The sequence below is a fragment of the Grampus griseus genome, assembly GCF_964374135.1.
Source record: "Grampus griseus genome assembly, chromosome: 13".
NCBI classification, from domain to species: Eukaryota; Metazoa; Chordata; class Mammalia; order Artiodactyla; family Delphinidae; genus Grampus; species Grampus griseus.
In genome coordinates, this window is record NC_139007.1 from 17,328,735 (window position 1) to 17,354,271 (window position 25,537).

At 42.8% G+C, this 25,537-nt stretch overlaps 1 protein-coding gene across 1 annotated transcript in view; it reads right to left on the bottom strand.

Moving 5' to 3' along the window:
• UBE3D (ubiquitin protein ligase E3D) overlaps window positions 1–23,585 on the bottom strand; it is a gene marked incomplete at its 5' end in the record, with an annotated part of 155,820 nt that extends 132,235 nt beyond the window's left edge. Inside the window, one exon of the mRNA XM_082668912.1 lies at window positions 23,509–23,585. Within this exon, the coding sequence (XP_082525038.1) occupies window positions 23,509–23,585 (77 nt within the window). The remainder of the gene's footprint in view (window positions 1–23,508) is intronic.
• Window positions 23,586–25,537: the final 1,952 nt, after the last annotated feature.

Consider the following 25,537-nt stretch of genomic DNA (forward strand, 5'->3'; position numbering starts at 1 on the left):
AGGGGACACGGGTTCGTGCCCCGGTCTGGGAAGATTCCACACGCCGCGGAGCGGCTGGGCCCGTGAGCCATGGCCGCTGAGCCTGCGCGTCTGGAGCCTGTGCTCCGCAACGGGAAAGGCCACAGCAGTGAGAGGCCTGCGTACCGCAAAAATAAATAAATAAATAAATAAATAAATTTTAAAAAGGGCACAAATGAACTTATTTACAAAACAGAAGTAGATGTAGAAAACAAACTTATGGTTATCATAAGGGGGGGGAGGGATAAATTGGGAGACTAGGACTGACATACACACACTACTACATATAAAACAGATAACTAACAAGGACCTACTGTATAGCACAGGGAACTCCACTCAATACTCTGTAATGGCCTATATGGGAAAAGATTCTAAAAAAAGAGTGGATATATGTATATGTATAACTGATTCACCTTGCTGTACACCTGAAACTAACACAACACTGTAAATCAACTATACTCCAATAAAATTTTTTTTAAAAATCCTTTCTTTACCACCCAAGGTCAGGTAGCTATTTTTTTACATGACTGTATTTTTTTGCCAGCCTTTCAAGAGAGACAGCTGTACACAGGCACACAGTCTGGGATCAGAGGAAATACACAAACTGTATCTTGCTTTCATTGTTTTATTTATCTATGTCATGATACTTAATAACTCCATTCTATTCCATAGGTATGCCAAAACTTTTTAGGTCATTCCCTCACTGTTAGATATTTGGGTTTTGAGTATTTCATTATCAACAACCCTGTGATGAACAGTCCTAGAAAATTTGTATACAGATCTGATTATTTCCTTGGGAAAGAAATCTTGTAAGTGTGATATTACAAGCACAAATGATGCGCATTTTTAAAAATTAATTTATTTATTTTTGGCTGTGTTGGTTCTTCACTGGTTCTTTGTTGCTACGCGCGGGCTTTCTCTAGTTGCGGTGAGCAGGGGCTACTCTTCATTGTGGTGCACGGGCTTCTCACCGCGGTGGCTTCTCTTGTTGCAGAGGACGGGCTCTAGGAGTGCGGGCTTCAGTAGCTGTGGCATGCGGGCTCAGTAGTTGTGGCGCATGGGCTTAGTTGCTCCACGGCATGTGGGATCCTCCCGGACCAGGGCTCGAACCCGTGTCCCCTGCATTGGCAGGCAGATTCTTAACCACTGCGCCACGAGGGAAGTCCCAATGTGCATCTTTTTAAAACTCAATTCCTATATTGACAAACTGCTTTCCAGAAAGGCTGTACCAATCTATAATTCTTCCACTTACTTTTTTCAGAATTGAATACTATCATTTTTCCATGTAATTGGTGAAAATGTTCTCAATACTGCTGTAACTGGCAATTCCTTAATTACTGGTGAGATTGAACTGGCTGTCATATTTATTTGCCACTGTGTTTCTTCTGTGAATTATGATCAATGGCCATTTTCCAGTGAGATGTTAGTATGTTCTTATTAAATTATACAAGTATATCCTATATTAAGAATATCAGTCCTTTGTCTAAAATCTGTGACAAATATTTTTCCAGTGTTATTGCCTCTAATTTGATTAACGTGTCTTAAATTTCAAATCATCCAACCCTTTCTTCTGTGATTTCTCTCATTACTATTTTCTATAAACTTTCTATTTTGGTGTAATTTTACGTTTACAGAAAAGTTACAAAGGTGGTACAGATAGTTCTCATATATACTTCACCCAGCTTTCCCTAATGTTAACATCTTACATAACCAGTGAGGATTTGTCAAAACTACTTTCCACTAAAGTCCTCTTTTTCTGTTCCAGGATCCAATTCACAACACACTGCATTTAGTCATCATGTTTCCCTCATCTCCTCTGCTCTGTGGCAGTCTTTCCTTGTTTTTCAGGACCTTGAGGTTTTTGAAAAGCACTGGCCAGGTATTTTACAGAATATCCCTCACTTGAGTTTGTCTGGTATTTTCTCAAGATTAGACTGAGACTATGGGTTTGGGGGATGTCTACCACTGAGGTGACTTCTCATCACACCAAACCCAGAGAGGACACTGTATCAATATGACTTATTCCTGGGGATGTCAACCTTGATCACTCGGTTAAGGTGGCATCTGCAAGGTTCCTCCACTAGCAGAGCTCCTATTTCTGCCTTTGCACACTCTATTGTTTGGAATTGAGTCATTAAATCCAGGCCACACTCAAGGGAAGAGAAATTAAGCTCCACTCTGTCATTATTATTTATGCTTAGAACATCCTTACAATTAAGTAGCCCCTTATATTTGCTCCCAGCTTTTGTTTTAATGGTTTCATTTTTTTCCTGTAGAAATATAGACACCTGAGACGTTTCCATGGTTTACCTCTATTTTAATCTAAATTGGGAAGATTTAATCTAAATTTACCTCTATTTTAATCTAAATTGGTCTAAGGGGAGAAGAAATGTGGGCAGGATGATGAGGATATTTCAAAATAATTTATCCCCCCCCCAAAAAAAACAACCAGAATACAAACATGCTTCTGGTCTTCCTAATGCCTTTGAATCTCATGAAAGCTTAAAGCACCCTGAGTACTTGCTCACTTCTGCTCCAGTCGACTGGACCATTTGCCTGCTAAGGATCAACTGTATTTGATCACAGACCTGTATGCCACTTATGCATGTTTTTTTTAGTTACATAATTTAATCAAACACGTTAGTTTGTTACATGTTATTTTAGTTACATAATTTAATCAAACATGTAAACCAAGGATATATGAGTTGCTATTCCTCTGAAAACTAAACATTTCAGAGCAGAGGAAAGTCAGTTATTAAAAAACAAAATCACTGGTGGAATGTGGGAGATACAACTATAAAAAAAAACTGAGGCGAGGGAAAAAGAATAAAAATCTAGAAGAATTCTGCAATCAGACTGCTTCAGTGTCTAACTTCTCATTCCACTTTAAAGAAACCTAAACTGGAAACTCTGGATAATGAATTTAGGATGGCATAAGTGAAGAAAGCTAAGTCCACAGCAGCAGACTCATATTCAACAAAAAGATATTAGTTCCATCCTAAAATACTAGTACGTTAATGTACATTTGCCATGTTTTAAATGAAAATATTTAAGATGCAAATGTATCATTTTTAAATGATTCCCTCCCATGAACCCTTTTTCTTTGATTTCCCCAATCAACTCTGAGTCTCATAAAAGGGCAATTACAACATGGAAGAGGGTAGACATTTAATTTTAACTCCAGAGGACAGAAGTACGAACAAGAAAGGCTGATTTCAGTTTACTAGAAGCAAGAACATTCCCTTTTAAATTAGGAAATGCTGTACCACTAGCATCATTCAAATTGCTGAGTCTATTGAGAGATTAAGAATCGATTCTTTCAACATATACTTTCTAAAAGTCTACTACTAGGAGTCAGGCGTTCTGCTGACACAAAATGTTAGTACATACAGTCCCTTTGTCAAGGTATTCACATTCTAGTGGGAAACATACATCTATGAACAAATACCAAAACCAGAATATAACAAATGCTCATAACAGAGCAGCAGTTCTAAATGCTTGGGAGTTGAGGGGGGAAAGGGAGGCGATGGCTCAGACCCCTTTGAAAATCCGATGAAAGTGTTAGCCCCTTTCTTCAAACATACATTCCCACCTGCACACAAAATCTGCATATTACTTTAGGGGATTCGTGGACTCGCAAAACCAATCCATGAATTCAGGGCAACATGTACAAAGTGCTAGGGAAGTAGAGTGCCGCTGGACTTCAGAGAAGAGGTAACATCTGAGCAGACCTTTGAAGGATGAACAGGAGTTCTCCAGGCATTGAAAGGAACTAAGGGCATCACAGGTGCAGGAAACAATATGAAGACAGGCACCATATATGTTTAACTTGCCACTGGAGTCCCAGTGTCAGGCACAGTGCCTGACTCATAGTGTAAGCTCTTAAATAAACGAGCGTTGATAACTATAACATGTAAGGCCCCTGGTTGGGTCTGCAAAATACTCGGATGAAAGGGTTAACAAATATTTTCCTTTGCTTGAGAATCCGACCTTCGGTTTAACCACCTAGACCTGTTACCCTGGAAGCCAGGTAGATGGTAGGCATTGATTACATTGCTAGGCAACACTGACTATGGTAAAAATGATCCTTGATTGGTCTATTGCATCTGGACTAGGAAGACGTTTGAATGAGCTGTAAATATTAGATGAGGATGCTGTGCTTTAAACTTCCCTGAATGTAGGTCTTCGTGGGGAACACTAGAAACCATGCCAAAGGATTATCACAAGAGCTACTGGCTGTTTAGGGCATGAGGCTTCTTCTCAGGGTAGCTCCTGCACCTGCCAGATATGAATCTTGCACTTTGTACCTGGAACCGTGTCACATGGGGAGACAAGAGTCCCCAGAGGGGTATGTGACCTGTCATTTGCTTGAACTGCTGCAGGTCCTCTGCTGAGGGGAACTCCTGCCACTGCCCCGAAGGCGAGAAACGTGGCCGGTGGTAGTGTTGTGAGTCTGCACGTTTAGTTGAACTTAAGAAAACCTCAGGTGGGCACCACCCACACTTTATTCCATGTAATGCTTACTACAACTTTGTGAGATGAGAATTTCCATTCCGCTGTCACAGAGAAGGAAAGGGAGGCTCAGAAATGTTAAATAATCTCTACAAGTTCACAGAGTCAGAGCTGATGAAAAAAGGCAGGATCATAGCCCAGGTCTTCCAGACTCCAAACTAACTCTCTCCCTTGGAATATATTCCCTCTCCTGGTAACACAGAACGTCAGTAAAGGGGACAGGGAAGGTGGGATGGTACAGACGACATGGGGTGTGACACGTCAACCTAAGGGGCGGGAACCTGGTTCTACAGATAGTTGGGGAGCATCACAGAATTTAAGGTGCGGGAGTGATAGGTCGGATTTGAATTTTTACAAAGATTAGGAGGAAGACAAACAAAGGTGCCTGTTTAGAGTAAGAGTTGGGCCTAAACAGGCTCCTAGATCTTCTCCATCACTAAGATTCTCTGTCCCTTGACATTCTGCACGTAGTGCCAATAAACAGATGCTCAATACAGTGTCAAAGGCAGCAATGTCAAACCCTCATACGTGATCAGAAATGAAACTGCGCTGAGACTTAGAGAGATCTGGGAGCGCTGATGTACATTCGCACACAACGTGATACTGCAGACTTAACTTGACCCTGTATCCCTGTGAATAAAAGCTATACTCTACCCCATAGCTATCTACGTAAGACATCGAGCAAGAAAGAGCCTAATTCACAAGTCATTGCAAAGATAAAAGTGTTTTTACAGCCGAAAGAAATTTTCTGATGTTTTGAAAAAACATAAAACCTTTAAGAACAAAAGATGTATTTTAATCACAGCTCTCCTGAAAGTGTATCTATCGAAAACCCTGAAACTTTGATATGATCTACTTCCCAAGAGAACTTTCAAAAGAAAAGAGATACCACATTTTTTTCAAGGTAGTTTTTACGTAAAAACCTGCTGAAGCTCAGAGAAAGAGTGAAATGATTTCTTGAACATTCTCTCAGCTTAAGATTCTACGATGAACAGCAACACATGCTTTAAATTAATTAAAATGTTTTAGTTATTTTTAACGTATCTTAAGCATAAGCTCTGGGGGAAAAAAACTTAAAATGCACAATTTTATTTTATTTATTTTTTTAAACTTGGTCAATGAGTATAAACAATTTTTAGTCTTTTAGTTCGTATTGCCAAATTGCCTTCAGAAAAAAAATGATCAATTTAAAGATCTACCACTAATGTTGAAGAGTATCCATTTTACTACATTTTAAAATGCACAACTTTAATAAGTGTTATTGATTGATGGTGTTTATTTAAAACTTAAACACAGACAAGAAAATGAAATGCCTTAACTTTAAAATCAACCATTAATCAGTGATATTAACAACGGTAATACAGAGATTTCACATTGGATTAGAACCAAGTGGGCAATAAGAATTTTAAGAAAAAGATCAAATATCTAAAGCTCAAAATATAGCCACTAGAATATAGATAAGCTGGCATTATTATTTATTCCAAAAGTTTGTACAATGTTACCAATAATTCAGTGTGTGCCTATCCTCTCTTTTCACCTCTTTGTTCTCTTTCACAGAAAAGTGACTATGCACAGGAGTAGTTGTTTTCAGACTACGATAATAGCTGGTCTGTCAAATGGACCAACCAACTAGTTGGATATTCTGACATCTCTTATGTTTCCGTTAAGTCCATTCTGCTTGTTACCTGCTAGAGTTTCAATGCTCTCATAGTTGCTGGGCTGACACCCAGCTCTGCCGGTGCAGGTGGAACCGGGAGGGCCTTTCCAGAGACCTTGGGAGACCTCTCAAACGACTGAAAATCAGGCTGATGTTTCAAAGTCTGGCCAACCGATATAATTCAAGTCTGACATGAATTTATTTCTAAAAGACATAACAAATTCCAAACACAACGACCATTTAGCTCTTTCTGAGACTGATCACAACGAACTAAATTTTATTATTATTGTTGCCTGATATTAGGGACTGTTAACAAGAGAATGATCAAAAATTGTATATGTTTGGACAATTTTTACAGAAAAACTCTGCTGAACTGGTAAGAATGCAAATTGGAGAATTTTATTGTAAAGAAACAAGGCATTATTTTCAAACAACCAAACAAATGGCTAGGAACGTGTGATTCTGAATGAAGGAAAAAAGACTGCTGTAATTAGCAGATTTCATGCACCCCGGTGCTAGTAAGTATTAAAAGCCATTAATGAGTCTTAATAGGTTAAACAGTCTTCTGCACCTATAATTTGCTTGACAAGAATCTTTTTCATTTAAAAAAAAAAAAGTAACAAGCATTAGTCTTGCACTATCCAAATAATCATGATTCACAGAACTCAAGGTGCAACTTTTTGAGGTTGACCAAGCACAGAATTTTCATGCTGGCAGGACTCTTACAGGTCTATCTAATTGAACCTCCGAATTTTGCAGATGAGGAAACTGAGAATCAAAGTGACTTGTTCCCAGACAGAAAGGCTGGCTGGTAAGCAGATCTTAACTCGGCTCCATTGCTCCCAATACAAGAGCTCCTGCTAAGACAGACCACCATATTCCAAGATGCCTTCCTGAAAAGGACGCCGACAATGAGTTGATTACAGCACATACAAGCCTCCTTTGAAATACCTTTGGTTTTACTTTCTACTCAACAAGCACAGATGTCCTTACCACCTGCGTGGCACAGGTAACTGAGGGAGAAATGAGAAGACCACTGGGCTTGATGCAAACAGTCAGCATGACATCCTTCTGCAGACACAGGAGGAAGCATGTCTTTCCATCAAACAGAGAGCCACGGGGCCTGCTGCCTAAGAGTGAAATGGAAGCAAAGCCTTCCGTCGCCTACTAAGGATTTCTCCGCATTGCTCAAGAGGCCCCCAGGTGCCAGGCGCACATGTGTGATAGGCAAAGGCGTCCAGGGAAGCCTTGTGAAGTGAGCAAGGCCTAAGTCACGTCCACTGTGGACCTTCTCGCAAAGAAAAAGGGAGAGAGGGGGTCATTTCCCTGGCACTCCTCAAAAATAAGGAGTCCTGAATCAAAAAGGCCTGAAACACTGTACTAGATAATCTGCTAGCTTGCCAATAAGGCCAATTATGGAAAAGGGGGTGGAAGGAGGCTGTGGAACCAACTAAAAAGAGCTTGTCGAGTATTTACTATTATATATGTTACAGCCTTAAAGGTAAGAGCGTTTATCCTCTTCACAAGTTAGGAAACTAGGCCGTCTTAACATCTACATAAGAAGAAGCTGAGGTGACGTGGACAAAGTTCCCCAGTGACGGTAAAGCTGGAGTTCAAACCCAGGTCCCGTTCTCCCGCTCTGCCTCTCACCCCACGGCCTCCCGAAGGTCGGGATTCGGGAGAGTGCGTACAGCCTTCCAGTGTCAGCCTTTATGCCCTCCGAGCTCTCAAGTCCAGGGTCGTAAACAGGACTGACACCAAACAGAAGATGCAGTATCAGCCAATGATGAACGAGCACATCCTTCAGTCCAAGCACACCAGGGAAGTCCGTTACTCTAGTAAACTCGCTCCTCTGTGACTTCCAGGTCTCTCGCTGCTGTAGAGGCACACATGTTTCAGAAACTGCGTCTGAGAGTTAAACTAAAGCCAGAAATAGACTGAGAGAAGGAAAACTGTCCTGGTTAAACTCCAGGGTAACCTGGGATGCTCTGGACCTTCCAGGCTCAAGCAGGCCTATCCCTGACAGTGTGGCCACCTCAGCCTTAGGGAACCTGAGTGAGGACGTTCTCCCTCCCCTGCAGATTCAGAGTCACCCCGTGGCTTCCCCAAGATAATCACTCAGAGGGTGCCCTGCTCACAAGCCCCCCACTTACACCAGCATAACTTTCCACGATCTCATCTACCCGGGATGCTGCCAGGAATCAGAGAGCAAGCAAGAGAGGCTGATGGGGCTTCCCTGGAGGCGCAGTGGTTGAGAGTCCGCCCGCCGATGCAGGGGACACAGGTTCGTGCCCCGGTCTGGGAAGATCCCACATGCCGCGGAGCGGCTGGGCCCGTGAGCCATGGCCGCTGAGCCTGCACGTCCGGAGCCTGTGCTAAGCACCCTAACGTTTACTCGAGTCAACCCGGCAAGAATTTATAGAGAATGCACTCTTCCTCGGGCAGCGAGCCTGCTGCTGGGGGCGGTGATGATGAAGATAGTGATAAGAGTAAGAATTACAGCAGGAAATATCACATACTGAATGCTTACCAGTTACACTCATTCGCTCCTCCCCCAAACCCTATGGGGGTAGCTCTTACTGTTATCTATATTTTTGTAATAATAAAAAAAAAAATGAAGGCACAGAGTGGTTAAGTAACTTCCCCAGGGTCACAGCTAGTAACTGGTGGACACAAACACAGACAGGCTGGCTTCCGGGTCTGTACTACCAGCCACTACACAACACTGCACCCTAAATACGAGTGAGGAGTAATATGCGTAGGACTATCCCGCACCCGAAGCCTACAGTTTAAGCGGGAAGACAGGCGAATAAACCTCCAAGGAGCACATAAGCCAGCCCAGGGTTCAGGAAAGGCTCCCAGCAGAGATCTGCTGAATCCCTCCATGGAGACCTGGAACACTGGAAGAGGAGGGGTCTCATGTACGTCTCCAAGGAAACCCGTCCAACAAAGAGCTCGAAATTCTTCCTTTAAATATTGTCAACAGGGACTTCCCTGGTGGCGCAGTGGTTGAGAGTCCGCCTGCCGATGCAGAGGACACGGGTTCAAGCCCTGGTCTGGGAAGATCCCACATACCACGGAGCAACTAAGCCCATATGCCACAACTACTGAGCCGGCGTGCCACAACTACTGAGCCTGCGTTCTAGAGCCTGTGAGCCACAACTACTGAAGGCTGTGCGCACCTAGAGCCCATGTTCCACAACAAGAGAAGCCACCGCAATGAAAAGCCCGTGCACTGCAACGAAGAGCAACCCTTGCTCGCCGCAACTAGAGAAAGCCTGCGAGCAGCAACAGAGACCCAACTCAGCCAAAAACACATAAAGTAAAAAAAATATGGTTAACGATAATAAGGGTTTGCTCTGTCTTTCCAGCCTATGAGTGATTAGAAAATTCAGAGAGCAGGGTTTGTGCCCAGGAAACAAAGAGGCTGACAGGAGGAGAGGATGGAAAAATAATTAAAAGAGACAACATGGGGATACAAAGAATACAGCAAAGGGCCCTTCCCCTCTCAATGGGGTAATCACAGCACACCTCGAAGGCAGGTGACAGCATTAACCTAAGCATCAAGAGAAGGTTGATTTGTGCTTTATATGCTGTTTTAATAAGCAGGGAAACCGGAAATGGATTTTAGAAAGGCACTAATAGAAATAGTTCAAGTACAAAATTGTGCTGCAAAAGCTTCTGTTATTTAGAAAATTCACTTAATGTGGCAGAAGTTTATTCACCAGAATGATGGCTAAAACGTGTGACAGATGCCGTGTCTGTTTTCAGAGGAGAGGGGCCTATCTCTACCGGCTATTCCACCAAGATAAGCCTTCCTCCCTCAAAGCCAGCATCCTATTTTTCCCCTTTGTCAGCTGGAGAAAATCTAGCTGCTCCGTGATTGCTGGAGCGTTTGGGGGCTGGTCTGGTTCAAAGTGACATTGAGTCTGTGGCTCTCATTTGAAGGCCACAGACTGCTCCCTTGGCAGTTCCTTCAAAAATTCTGATAGAAAAAGAGAAAAGCCATTGCCAGGCACAGGATGAACCAGTGTTGACTGTGTTCCTTACCTGTTCCTCATGATGATTTCACCGCAGGACTGGCAATAAAACGTGCAACATTCTTGGGCTTGGGAGCTTTGATTAAACACTGAGATCAGTTCTAGAGGAAATCAAGGGAACAGCAAATCTTAGCGGTTTGGGACAAATCCATTACCATACTTAAGAGTTTAAGAGCCGCAATAAATTACCACCAATAAGCACTGTTTATGATCTACCCAGAAGTACCCATTTAGTTAGTATTATCTGATGACTCAAGCAGAAGCAAATATTGGGAAGCGTTTTCAAAAACAGATTTTGCTACATGTTTCAGTTAGGTATTGCCCTAAATGATCTGTGTCACATAGATAACTCGTTATTTCTCTCATTCTGCAAATACCAACATTAAGGATGAGAGAAAAGGAGCTATTTCCTCTGCTATGCTTAGGGACAGTTTTTCATCACTGTGACTGCTGGTAAACAGACTTCTTAAATTTAATTCGATTGAAACGAGGTTGATGTCCGCTCTGGCATCCTACCAGTACGTACAAACAAAATCAATCTTGAAATTGGTCTTTATTGAGCAGGTCCCGGGGAATGAAACGGCTCCTAAGAAGAGTTCCATCTTCCAAGAGTGAAACTCAATTTCTGATTAAAGCTGTGGGAAAACATATATGTCCCATAGTATATGAAAGAGCAGTATAAGACAGTATGTTTCCTTAGTTTCCATTATTTCATTCATGAAGGAAACTTTCATTTCCAAAAAAGCCCGAAAAACAAAATCCAAACCTACAAAAATATTTGTCTATTAAAAAAAAGTCTGAAGAAATGAGGTTATATCCATTAGAATCAAGCAATTTGTATTTGGCTTATGTTACTTTATATTCTAAGATTAAAAAAAAATTGATGTGAGAAAAGTTTAAGCCTTAGAGTTAAAAATTCTTCTGTTTAATTTCTAGGACTGCCCTGTAGCACTAATGTGAAACAAACAGTATTCTTTAGCTCTGAGCAGATAATAAGTAGACCTGGGTAAGACATCCAAAATGTTCTTTTCAGAACCAATAAACAAATTTTCAGTGACACACTGCCCTCTGCTGCTCACCCAGCATGATGCAGGCTCAGGTTCAAGTCAGAACCTTCTGATCCAGGGGCATCCTGGGAAGCGCTGCCACCTGGGGATGAATCCAATGCTGGTACTACATCAGATTTTACTGCAGCCAGTTCTGGGTCAAAGGTCACGTCTGACCTATGCATTCAAAACAGTGTAACAATATGTCTACTGTAGTCCTTAAAAGAGCATTCTTATAGTTGAAAAGTCAACTTTGTAAAAACCCTGAAACACAGATTGAATGCTATAAATGTTAAGACTCGCTTCCTACCACAGATTTTGATTCCAGTTTACATCGGTATGCACCTATTTGATATTTATTCATTCGGCAAATATTTATTCACCACCTATTATGCGGAAAGCACGAAAGCAATTAAATACTGAGGAATCTATTTTGCATACCCCTTCATGCACTGCAGAACAGGGGTTTGAATGTTTTTCCTTTTCAGACTGTTGAGTAAAATATGTGTTAAAAATGTAAAGAAATTGGAGACCCATGAATGCCAACAACAGATGCAAACCAACACATAGCAATTTATTTTTTCCAACAGTTAAAACTAGACGGTAATGTTTGCTGATTTAAATTTTTAAAAATGGCTCAAGCTTTGCTATTTAACTGTTATAGGATATGGGTAGGCAACATACCAATTCTGTCTCTGGAAGGTCTCCGTACCTCCTCATTATAGGACCTAAAATCATGGTCCCAGAAAACTAGCAGAAGATCTGAAAACGCTCCACTGTGGCTTTCACGCCTGCCTTTCTCCAGTTTCCTGATGTGACCCAAGATTCCTGCTCTGGGTATTGTTCAGCATCGCTAAAGACAGGTGATGACATCACAGGAGCCAGACTCCCAAGGCTTCTTCCCTGAAACAACACTTCCCCTGCCCATCATGTGGTACCCTCAGAGCGTCTATCTCCCATCTTGATGGCCCCATTCTTCTTTCCATGGTTATTCCAACAGTCATTCTTAGGTTTATCCTATGCCACTTCAGCCCCAGGACATTTCTTTCCTCAAACCAACCCTGATCAACTCAGACTAGTTATTCACTAATCCAGCACTTAAGCACAATCATTCTCCAACAAAAAAGGAACGGAGCTCCCTCTACTTCTCTTTCCTTTCAAAAGCCAGGATAGAGATGCGAGGGAACACCTGACAACTCCTAAACAGCTCTTCAGTACAATCCTGTTGACCGCCCTTGGGGCTGCATGGAGAAATGCAGATGAAAGCCTTCGCATCCATGAGGCAACAGGGAAATCAAGTGCATCTATAAGAACTATAATCCTTCTCCGAGAACGAGTATCACATCCAGCTGTTACAGCCTCCGTTTCCCCTTTTTACATCATTTTTAATCCTCTGAAGCATATCATTCACATGGCAAAGAGGCAATGAACCAGTGAGGTCATTCGATAAATTACTGCGAGAAACATTTCTACTGCCTTTCTGAATCAATGTGCCAACAACAAAATATTGGAAGTATCACAGGCATAGCAACAATCAAAGTCGAATGATGCATCAAACTCAATTTCAGAATCTGTATGTACTGCTCCCTCTAGTTAGAAATGTCCCGGACATCCCTGGTGGCGTGGTGGTTAATAATCTGCCTGCCAATTCAGGGGACACGGGTTCGAACCCTGGTCCGGGAAGATCCCACATGCCGCGGAGCAACTAACCCCGTGTGCCACAACTACTCAACCCACGCGCCTAGAGCCCGTGCTCCGCAACAAGAGAAGCCACGACAATGAGAAGCCCATGTACCACAACGAAGAATAGCCCCCGCTAGCCGCAACTAGAGAAAGCCCGCGCTCAGCAATGAAGACCCAATGCAGCCAAAAATAAATAAATTAAATTAATTAATTAAATGTCCCTAATGGATGCGATCATTTCCATCATTCAGTTCTCCGGTCAAACAATGCTTTCTCAGAGTGGCCTTCCCTGACCCTCATCTGCCCCTAGTCACGCCCTATCCCATTACTCTGCTTTACTTTGCCCACAGCACTTACCTCTGTATCCAAATAACTTGTGTGTTCATTACCTGTTCCCACTGATTAGAATCTTAAGCCCCATGAGGGCAGAGACCTTCCTAGCTTGCCCACTTCTGTACCCCAGCACCTAGATCAATGAGCTAATATTTGTTGAATGAATGAATTTCTACGTAATGCTTTAATATCAACCAGGTCTTGCACGATTGCCATCTGATTTCATCTTCCTATCAACTCTGTGAGCCAGGTTTTTTACAATTAAAGAAACAAAGCAGGGAGTATGTGGGAAATCTCTGTACCTTCTGCTCAATTTTGCTGTGAACCTCAAACTGCTCTAAAAAAAAAGTGCAGGCTATTAGGAAAACAAAATAAAACACTTAAAAAAAACCCCAAAGAAACAAAGCCTCAGAAAGGTTAAGTAACATGTTCAATTACATGCAGCTAATAATGGGCAGAGCTGGCAAAAAACACATCTTCTGGACCCCCAGCTCATTCTATGCAGCTGATGAGCAGTGATTTTCACCTGGGAAAAGTTCAACCTTTCAAAGGAAAAAAAAAATCACCTTTGATTTATAATGAAAAAACAAATGCAGAAACAGGACCGCCAGCACTACTCACTTGTGCAGAATTCCGCCCGCGCCTGCAGCCGCAGGTGCAGCCCGTCCCCGGCCACGTGCCGCAGCCCACGGCAGGAGGACGGGACAAGCCTGACCCCTGCTGGCAGCCAGAGCTCGGTGCAGCCGCCAGGGCTTTTCATCTGGAGCGAGGTCGGCGTTATGCAAACATCCATGGGCAGACCTCCTTCGTCTGGAACGCTGGGAATTAAAAATAACACACAAGAAATTATTTCTCATTGATGAAAGCCACATTATGAAAGAAACAAAAACGGCCAAGGAGCTCTCTGTTCCTCTTCAATAAGGGCCCTGAATTTAGTCACTGCCGTGGAAAAACAGCAGTGAACTGGTCGTAAAGGAAACTAATCTACACTAGGTTTAGATGAGGTCAGAGAGTACTTTTCGCTGTCACCGTTAACATGAAAGTTCAGAGACATATTTTTCATTCTTGCTTCTTCTTTTTTTATGGTAACGATGCATTTTTAAGCATGTACTCTTTCTCACTGCCAATGATCCTGAGTGCCGGCTCTCTCCTCTACCTCAGTGCTTCCTCCATCTACTCCAGCCCGGACCTCCCCCTGGGCTGCTCCAGGATCTGCCGCACAGCCTGCCACTTCGCTTCCCCACCCCGACTCTTCCCTCCCACCAGTCTCCCTGACTTCAGCTTCTGCAAACCAGCACAATGGAATGCTAGTCTGTCATGCACCACGCACTTGCTTATCAAAGTTTTTTTTTTTTTTTTTTGCGGTACCCGGGCCTCTCACAGTTGTGGCCACTCCCGTTGCGGAGCACAGGCTCCGGACGCGCAGGCTCAGCGGCCATGGCTCACGGGCCCAGCCGCTCCGCGGCATGTGGGATCCTCCCGGACCGGGGCACGTGTCCCTGCATCGGTGGGCGGGCTCTCAACCACTGCGCCGCCAGGGAAGCCCCATCAAAGTATTTTTGGCCAGAGAATTCAACAAGACAGCGTAAGACGGTGGCTTATTCACCTTTTCGTCCCTTGATCCTAGCATGATTTCGACCTTCATTCACTCACTCAACACACCTTTTTTGAGTTCTACCATGTGCCAGGTACTGGGAATACAATGATTAACAAGATATTTCCTCTGCACCCCACACCCCCAAGCAGGGGACAGGCTAGTAAACAGGAATGATCAAGGGAGCATTAAAAGTACGTTGCACTTATTCATAATACAGGGGACTATGGAAGCACGTGGAGGGGGGCAGCGACTCTCCTAGGCCAGGCACTAAGTAAATGTTACGTGAATAATGAATGGATGAGTTAGTGACATATTCTTGCTTCTGAGACCAGCATTTCAATGTTTTACTTTACTTACAGTAAATTAGAGTAAAGCATTGGTATTTGATATACAGGATTTTGATAAGGAAGCCAGGATTACGTAAAACAAAAGGTACAGGAGAAAAAACTTTGTCGATTTTAAGAATAAACAAATAATGAAGAAAACAATCTAGTGATGTATGAATACCAGGCATGAAAGGACTTACTAACCCAGTCCACGACAAACACAAATCACTTGGTGCAGGCAACAGAGTAAAACACAGTTGCTGTCCACCAGGCACCAAAAGTACAGAAGGGTATGAAGACATATAGAGATGATACTCCTATGAAGTTGAAATATGCTCAGCACTGCACCAGAGGAGCAAAGCACCTGGATCCCCCTCTTAAGTGCTGACAGCAAGAGCAGGCCATCCACTCAGTGTCACTGAAGTGCAGAAGGTGGGCCATCCACTTGCATGTCATCCAAGTAGAGAGATCATATCGTGTGTTCAGGTGTGAATCTTGGTCAGGCCTCCTCTTTTTGCCTTAGAAAATTTTAAAACTACTTTCTGGCTAGTTCCTATTAGAAGAGTGTAGATCTGCACTTAATTGGCGATACAGAATATCAAGAACGTGAGTCTTGGGACTTCCCTGGCGGTCCAGTGGTTAGGACTCCACGCTTTCACTGCTGAGGGCATGGGTTCGATCCCTGGTCAGGGAACTAAGTGTGCAACGTGGTCAAAAAATTTTTTTTTATTTAAATTTTTTTGACGTGGACCACTTTTAAAGTCTTTATTGAATTTGTTATAATATTGCTTCTGTTTTATGTTTTGGTTTTTTGGCAGCAAGGCATGTGGGATCTTAGCTCCCCAATGACCAGGGATCAAACCTACACCCCTTGCATTGGAAGGTGAAGTCCTGACCACTGGACTTCCAGGGAAGTCCTCCAAAATTAAAAATTAAATTAAATTTTAAAAAAGAAATTATTAAAAAAACAAAACAAACCTGAGTCTTTTCCAGGGAAGACAGACTCAAACTCTTGAGTCAAAAGTCTAGTCTTCAGAAATGATGTTTAAGAAATAATAATCCTCTAAAGTAGATGTCAGAAAACTTCTTATATAAGAGGTCAGATGGTAAACATTTCAGGTTTTATAGACCATATATGGTCTCTGAGGCATAGTCTACTTTTTTTTCTTCCTAATGACCCTTTGAAAAATATAAAATCCATTCTTAGCTCATAGACTGTAACAAAACAGGCCGTAGCATAGATCTGGCCCCTAGGCTGTAGTTTGCCAACCACTGCTCTAAAGATACACAATTTGTTCAGTTTGGCACTTCAGTGATTTTCAAACTAGACTGTGCACTTGGCACTTGGAAGCGTCTCAAGGGAAACCACTGGGTTCCTAAGTCCCCTGCCTGCCCACCTCTGCCATACCACCCTTTCCTCTCTTCCTCTTCCTGAAAAATGCAGCCAATTACATACGGCAAAGCAAGATAGGTATCTTCGAAAGGGTGGAAGAACCACTGAAGCCTGGGGTAGATATGAGAAACCCAGCAGGGTGAGGAGGGCCACCAAGCAAGGACGTCAGTTTCCAAGAGGAGAAAGGAGGAAATGTGAGCAGCAGGTGGGGGTCGGCTCAGCATGGAGTTTCAGAGCCTGTCTTAGTCTGCTCAGTTGCCTATAACAAAACACCACACAATGGATGGCTTAAACAACGGACATTTATTTCTCCTAGTTCTGGAGGCTGGGAAGTCCAAGATCAAGATGCTTGCAGTTCTTGGGGAGGACTCCCTTCCTGGCTTGCAGATGGCTGCCTTCTCACTGTATCCTCACATGGCAGAGAGAGGAAGCCCTGGTGTCTCTTCCCATAAGGACACTAATCCCATCATAGTGGCTCCACACTCATGACCTCATTGAAACTTAATTATCTCCCAAAGCCCCATCTCCTAATACCACCACGGGGTAGAACTTTAACATATGATTTTTTTTTTTTTTTTTTTAGCGGTACGCAGGCCTCTCACTGTTGTGGCCTCTCCTGTTGCGGAGCACAGGCTCCGGATGCGCAGGCTCAGCGGCCATGGCTCACGGGCCCAGCCGCTCCGCGGCATGTGGGATCTTCCCGGACCGGGGCACGAACCCGCGTCCCCTGGATCAGCGGGCGGACTCTCAACCACTGCGCCACCAGGGAAGCCCTAACATATGAATTTTGAGGGAAAAGAAACATTCAGTCCGTAACAGAGCCCAAGCACGTGAGGAGAGTGTCGACACTGAGAGGAGGGAAGGGAAGTGGCAAAGGATGCCAGAGGAAGATTAATTGCATAGAGTGGAGCTGACCAAGTAAATACATGTCATGAGGATAATGGAATCCAGGATTCTCACCGTGGGAGAACAGCTACAAAGAGGGAAAGGGAGAAAACCAGAATGGATCCTATGGTGGTAGACTAGAATCTAAAATACCTGGATGAAGTCATGGTTTCCAATGCATATAGATACAGTAATATATAGAGATATATATGTATGTATATTATGATATATTTAGAAACACACACATATACATGCATACATAAACACAATACGTATGTCATACACACACACTCTAGTTCTGTCTACTAGTGGGTCTAGGAGAAGTGACACGCCAATAGTAATGAGTACACTCTGTGCCCAGATCTTGGTTTCTAAAGGTCATTTTCCACTTAAAAACAAAATGAACAAAAATGAAACAAAACACGGTTCCTTGGAAAAATAACTACATCCAGGGCTGGGACAGGAAAAGAATGAGATGAGCCTGAGCCTGGTATATCTTGCTGTGCAACTAAGTAAAGAAGAAATCAAAGAATGTCAAAACAAACAAACAAAAACCCAAAAAAACACAGAAATCATCTTGAAGGGACTCCCCCTGGCCACATCTGGTTATAATTTGAGAAAAAAAGTAACCCACTGAATGAAACAGAGCTATGGGTCCATACTGACATGAATAAATGAATGACTATACTTCAATTTAAAATAATAATAAATAAATGAGTAAAAGGAAAGTATGATGAGGAACAGGGCATTTACACAGTCTCAATTAATACTTATTGATAATGAAAAGAATTATTAATACAATTAATACTTTTTTTTTTTAGATTTTCTTTTTTTTTTTTTTATTGGAGTATAATCGCTTTACAATGCTTATTGTTAATGAAAATAAAGGGCAATTTACGGTGGAGAAGCCTGGCAGATACCACCCTATTTAAGTTCTCAAAGTTAACATGAACTTGAATGGAACAAATCAAAATCATGTGCCACCTGAGAGGATGCGATGAGAACACAGCATCAATTTTGTGATATTCCTGCCAAAGATGTGTAACCTGAACGTAATCTTGAGGAGACATAAGACAAAACCAAATGGAGGAATATTCTACAAAATAACTGGGCTGTAATCTTCGAAAGTGTCAGTCAAGGAAACTGAGGACCTCTTCCAGATTGAAAAACGAAGGACACATGAGGATGCAATGCATGATTCTGAGCTGGATTCCTTTGTATTACAGATGTTAAGTAGACAACTGGAAACACTTGAATAAGGTCTGAGTATAAGATGGCAGTAACATATTTCCCAATTTTGAGTGTTGCATGCTGGTTTTGTAGGAGAACGTCTTTATTTGTAGGAAATCCACAGTAACGTATTCAGGAGTGACAGCAACTTACTCTCAAGTTTGAGATTATTCCAAAACAAAGTTTTTGAGACCCTAAGTGCCCACACTTTTTATATGTGAGGCTTTTGTCACTATTCTCTTGTAATCTTTCAGGTGGCACACCCTGCTCGGAACTATCTAATAACCTCACATCTCAACTCTGAGTCCGAGCTAAGGTCCTTTCAATGGTCTCTAAGACCCAGTAATATACTAGAGGCAATTGTTAACATTCCAGGCATTTTGCAAGCCAGTTGACCTCACTTTGGTAGTTTGATATCATCTGTGGTGAAAGTATTCCCACCACAGGAATCAGTAAGTGCTGTAAATCAGGAAGAATGTTTTTGTCTGTCTGGTTTTCCTGGAGAGCAGGTCATTGAACATTTTCCAGCACACCACTGCAAGACCCTTTACTATGTGCTTCACCAGCCCACCTGCATCTCTCTGAACTAGGCACCACCTCATACTTTCTGTTCTCTCACAGGGCAACAGTCTTTCACTGGGAATAATACAGTCCCAGACCTCACCCCTTTCAGTTTATTGCTCCACTGTTGCTTTCTCATTCAGAATAAGGGGTTGGAATTTTTTTTCCCTACCCCCTTTTCTGTCTTATTTTCTGCTAGGTACATATCTCTATTCACTATAACATATAAATATGTTATAAATATGTATAAATATTTGTGTATTCACTATAACATATAAATATGTTATAAATATGTATAAATATTTGTGTATTCACTATAACATATAAATATGTTATAAATATGTATAAATATTTGTGTATTTTCTGCCTCCCTCTTGCCACCATTAAACTGTAAACTCAATGAAAGCAAGTATTTTTGTCTTTGCTTTGTTGGTGGTGTTCACAGCCATATAATCAGCACCTAGAATCTGAGTTTTGGGCCCTAGAATAGGAACTCAGTAAACGTCTGTGAATTTAATAAATGAATGGCCAAGGTTTATCCCAGGAATGCTAAGATGGCTTAATATAAATAGACTGTTTCTAATGCAATTCACAGAAGTAGAGACTAAAGGAAAAAATATGACCATCACAATACAGGTAGAAATCATTAAGGAAAACACAGTATCTATTCATGATGAAAACCCTTAGTAAACTAGGAATAGAAAGGAACTATGAGGCTTCCCTGGTGGCACAGTGGTTAGGAGTCTGCCTGCCAATGCAAGGTACGTGGGTTCAAGCCCTGGTCCGGGAGGATCCCACATGCTGTGGAGCAACTGGGCCCGTGCGCCACAACTACTGAGCCTGCACTCTAGAGCCCGCAAGCCACAACTGCTGAGCCCACGAGCCACAACTGCTGAAGCCTGCGCGCCTAGAGCCCGAGCTCCGCAACAAGAGAAGCCACCACAGTGAGAAGCCCACACACCACAGGCAAGAGTAGCCCCTGCTCGCCGCAACCAGAGAAAGCTGTGAGCAGCAACGAAGACCCAACGCAGCCAAAAATAAATAATTTATTAAAACAAAAAGAAAGGAACTATGCAGTCTACCAAACAGATTCGCCAAAAGTCAACATCATCACACCCAATGATGAAATGCTAGAAGCAGTTCTTTTAAGATTAGGGAAAGAGGGCTTCCCTGGCGGTGCAGTGGTTGAGAGTCCGCCTGCCGATGCAGGGGACACAGGTTCGTGCCCGGGTCCGGGAAGATCCCACATGCCGCGGAGCGGCTGGGCCCATGAGCCATGGCCGCTGAGCCTGCACGTCCGGAGCCTGTGCTCCGCAACGGGAGAGGCCACAACAGTGAGAGGCCCAAGTACCACAAAAACAAACAAACAAACAAAGATTAGGGAAAGAATAAAAATCATATCATTTACATGAACTGCAAATAGACTAAAAATTCTAATTAAAATGCAGAGATTCTCAAAATGGATTTTAAAAAACTCCGCTCAGTACATGCTTTTAAAATTTTACATATAAAGACACAAGTTGAGAGTAAAAGGGTAGAAAAAGGCATACCATGCAAACAGTATAGTCAGCTGATTTCTGACAAAGACATTGAGTTATATCAGCGGAAGAAATGGCAGCCTTTTGTTTGTTTTTGTTTTTTTTTGTGTGTGTTACGCCCGGGCCTCTCACTGTTGTGGCCTCTCCCGTTGCGGAGCACAGGCTCCGGACGTGCAGGCTTAGCGGCCATGGCTCATGGGCCCAGCCGCTCCGCGGCATGTGGGATCCTCCCGGACCGGGGCACGAACCCGCGTCCCCTGCATCGGCAGGCGGACTCTCAACCACTGCGCCACCAGGGAAGCCCCGAAATGGCAGCCTTTTAAATAATGGTGATGGGACAACTGGGCATCCTTATAGAAAAGCAATGAACTTTGACCCCTACCGCATGCCAAATACAAAAACTAATTTGACATAATCACAGACCTAAATGTAATAGCTAAAACTATGTAACTCCTAGAAAATAAACATAGGAAAAAAATCTCACAAGCTGGAGGTAGGCAAAGATTTCTTAAGGACACAAAAAACACTAATCATTAAGGGAAAAAATGCAATAAACTGGATTTCATAATAAGATTTTCTGTTCATCAAAAGACACAATTAAGAAAATGAAAAGTTACAGATTGGGAGAAAAATATTCACATACTCACAGGCATAAATGAAAAAGGTCTTGTTTCCAGACTATATAAAAAACTATTTAAATTCAACAATAAGACAAATAGCTTGATATTAGAAAGGAACATATATGAATGACCAAAAAGCAAATGAAAAGGTACTCAACATTATTAATCAGGGAAATACAAATTAAAATGACAATGAGATACTACTGTATACCACCAGAATAGCTAAATCGAAGACTGACAACACTAAATGCAGACGAGAATGTGAAGCCATTAGAATTCATTTTTTTCTGGTTAGAGTGTAAACTGGTACAATCACTTTGGAGAACTGTTCAATGGTTTCTCATAAAGTAAAGCCCCCGTCTACCCTATGACCCAGCAAAAATACTTACACAAAAATGTATGGCAGCTTTGGGAATTCCCTGGCAGTCCAGTGGTTAGGACTCCACGCTCACACTGCCGAGGGCCCCGGGCTCAATCCCCGGTGGGGGAACTAAGATCCAGCAAGCCGCACAGTGTGGCCAAAAAAAAAAAAAAAAAAAAGTATGGCAGCTTTATTCATAACAAGCAAGCTCTAGAAACACACAAAATATCCAGCAATAGATGAATGGATAAATGTATTGTCGTATATGCATACAGTGGAAAACTACTCAGCAGGAAAAAAAGAATGGCCTATTGATATATGCGATGACATAGATGAAACGTGAATCTCGCAAACACTGTTGAAGGAAAGCAGCCGGAAACAAACAAGTACATATTGTATGACTCCATTTATACATAGTTCAAGAACTGGCAAGCTAATCGTTGTTGAATGAAAGCAGAACAGTGGTTGCTTTTAGGGTTGGGGAAATTGACTGGTGGTGAAGTTCAACAGCCAAAGACCACCAGGGACAAACCAGGAGTCCAGCAAAGTTAGGTTTCTTAACTTGCTGAAAAGGGAGAGTTATCCAGGGGAACCATGAAGGGCCCCTTTGACGAGAGAAAGGAGGGAGGTTGTCTTGTTTCGTTTTGTGTAAGGTGTGGGCTCCAAATAACCTCACAAGGTGAATTTGAGTTGGACGTGCAGCACTTATTGGAACTCATGATTTGAGAAAGGGCGGGGGAGGACACAGGGGAGAAAGAGAAAGAAGAGTAATAAACATCGTCCCCATTTTACAATTGAAAACATTCAAATTAAAGGATTCTACTCTGGTGAAGAAGCTAGGATTGAATCCAGTTCTCAGGTCAAATCCAAAACTGCCACACCAGACATCCGGCTGGTTTCAGGAAAAGAGAAGGCTAAGCATTACTCTATCTCAGAGTGGTGCTGTGTAACAAAACGTTCAGGATTTTAACGTCTAATTTACTCTGTTTGAAACAGTGGTCACAAGGGAACAGTCGAGGTCCCATATACTACCAAACCAAAGAAAGAGAACACTTTTCCTAACAGTTTCTTGTTCGTGTAATGAATAGCAAGTTAAACGCGTGCAGACTTCTCACTGGAACTCCGAATATGAATAAAAGAATGAGCTCCAATAAGAAGTCTGCAACCTTGGTTAGTAGTTCACTGAATATACGTTTACTGAACCAGTGTGTCGGTTCCTTTGCATAGAGAACAGTTTGGGGAGGAAAAAATAACACCGGAGTTTATTTACAAAACAGGAAGCTCTCACATTGGAACAGATTTCTTACAACGAGGATCCCAAAGAGGCAATCAAAACATTTTTTGCACTCTTTTGTTGGAAACTCAGGGCACTGTCAACGGTGTGGTACATTAGGTATCCTCAAACTTTATTGTGCATCTGAATCCCGGGAAACGTGTTAAAATCTAAGTTCTGATTCAGTAGTGCCGATGTGGAGCTAAGACAACGCATTTCTAAAAAGTTCCCAGGTGATGCTGAGATTGCCAGCCGAGGGGAGACTGGGGGCGCGCGCGGGGGCGAGCAACTCCACTTTGAGTAACCCAGAAGCTCTAAGCAACTGGAAAAAAGAAATTCAAAAACCCGTCCTTCCGAGGGAGGCGGAGCCTGCCCGGGCAGCCGAAAAGCGAGCTAGGCTGCGCCTGGAAGCCCGCACTCCACCGCCCGCCTTACCCCAGGATCAGCAGCGCACTCTGCAGCCGTCTCCGCACTTCCAGGAACACGCACGCCTCCGCCGCAGCCGCCGCCATGGCGGGCACCCAGTCAGGGGCTCCAGCGACCTCGGGCACCAGGGCCGGAAAGGGGCTGCACGTGCGACCCGAGCCGGAGCAGGAGCGGCAGCGGCGGCGGCGTGGGCGGCGCGGGTCTCCAGGACCCGGAGGTCGGCTGCCCGCCAGCCCACAGCGCCACCTGCCGGGAGAAGAGCGCGCCGCCGCGAGGACTCCATCTGAGGGGCGTGGCAGTGTCAAATCCCGGCTTTGGGTCTGAGTGCGGAGAAAGATGGGCGGGGGGGGGGGGGGGGACCAGAAGTGTCCTCCCACGGTGCCACCTGATGCATCCGGCTCCCTGGAAATGACCTTCAAAGTCAGACCCCCCAGTGCAGTGCTTTGGGTAGCGTGGGTAGGGAGGAGACTGGACGAGAGGGAGATGATGGAGAGGGGTCGGTATAGCCGGGCACTGTCCCCAGTAAGCCAGAGAGCCGAACTCCCCACCCCAAACACACTGTATCTTGGATTTGTTTTTGTTTTAATGAACTACGGTTGGGTTTTGTTTTTTTTTTTTTGTTTTTTAATGAACGCTAGTCGGCCGTTTGGTAGCTCTGTCTGAGGCAACAAATGTCCAGCACTGACGTGGCGTTGCTTCTCAATTTAGACCCAGTCGCTCCAGGATGGAAACGGTTGCAAAAATGTGAGAAGTTTTCTGTTATCTATGCAGAAGAGAGTGTGGTTAAATCCAGTATCATGAAGCACAGGATCAAGCATTCCCATAACTTTTGAAAAGAGGAAGATGAGAATGACTCCATATGTACATTTCCGCTCTTCACTTTTGCAAAAGTAAAAACTGACTCAGGGAAGTTGTACTATCATTGCTACTAGAAGATGTTTTTGGAAAGTTTGACCCGGTAAAGAAAAGGATCTAATACAATGTAAGTACTTATCATGGGAATATATTAAAATATAAGGCCATGGTGGTATTATAATGAAAATTCTTTTCAAACAAGAGGCTTTAAAAAAATAGAAACAATGATTGCTTGTATGTAGAAAATCGTGTTTATTGATTTTCTACTTTATCATTTCAACGTCACAATTATCACACACCAAACGTATTAATTTGAAGATTTTCCAAATAAATAATAAAGCCATGTCCCTAGAGATACTAGTTTAAGACAGTTTTTCTAAAATCTATATTTGGAGTTTTTAAAGTTTATTGTTTTGCCTCACAAATTCCTGTATCCATCAGAAAAATTAAAAATCATGGCTGGAGGTAACACAATTAAAAGAATTAAGTTGACTGCTATTTCATCTCAATGGTGATGAAGCGTGATGGTTTTGATGGAAGAAATTTTCACATATTAAGATATAGGAAAGTCATTCTGGCTTATACAAGGTTTAACTTGAACTTTAGGATAACCAAAACAGCCTATTTGTGGCCTATTAAGTATGCATTGAGGACTTCCCTGGCGGTCCAGTCGTTAAGACTCTGTGCTTCCACTGCAGGGGACGTGGGTTCAATCCCTGGTCTAGGAACTAAGATACTTTATGCCACCTGGCACGGCCAAAAAAAAAAAAAAAATGCATCGTGCATCTACTTTAACCATTAAAGAAAACATGCATTAAAAAAAAATGGAGTAACTGTGGTTCAGACATTCCAAATGGAGCCAAGGTGGTCATTGTGACATAGACACGTTCTTGTATTACTGAGAACTTAAAATTTCTGAACTGTGTCAGACTCAAGGACACCACCAGCCATTCTCAGAACAATATCTGCTAGCAGCTGCCAGCTGCAAACTTACAGCCTCAAGGTCTCCCATTGTAACTATGCAACCGTTTCAGACCCCAACCAATCCTTACGTAACAAGCACCCATACTTCCTGCCAGCTCCAATCCTAATGCTTGACAAATAATTTATGTAATTTTGGGCCTTTTGTCTTTATAAGCTGCCCCCATTTTGTAGTCCAGTGGAACACAATTCAAGTGCTTCT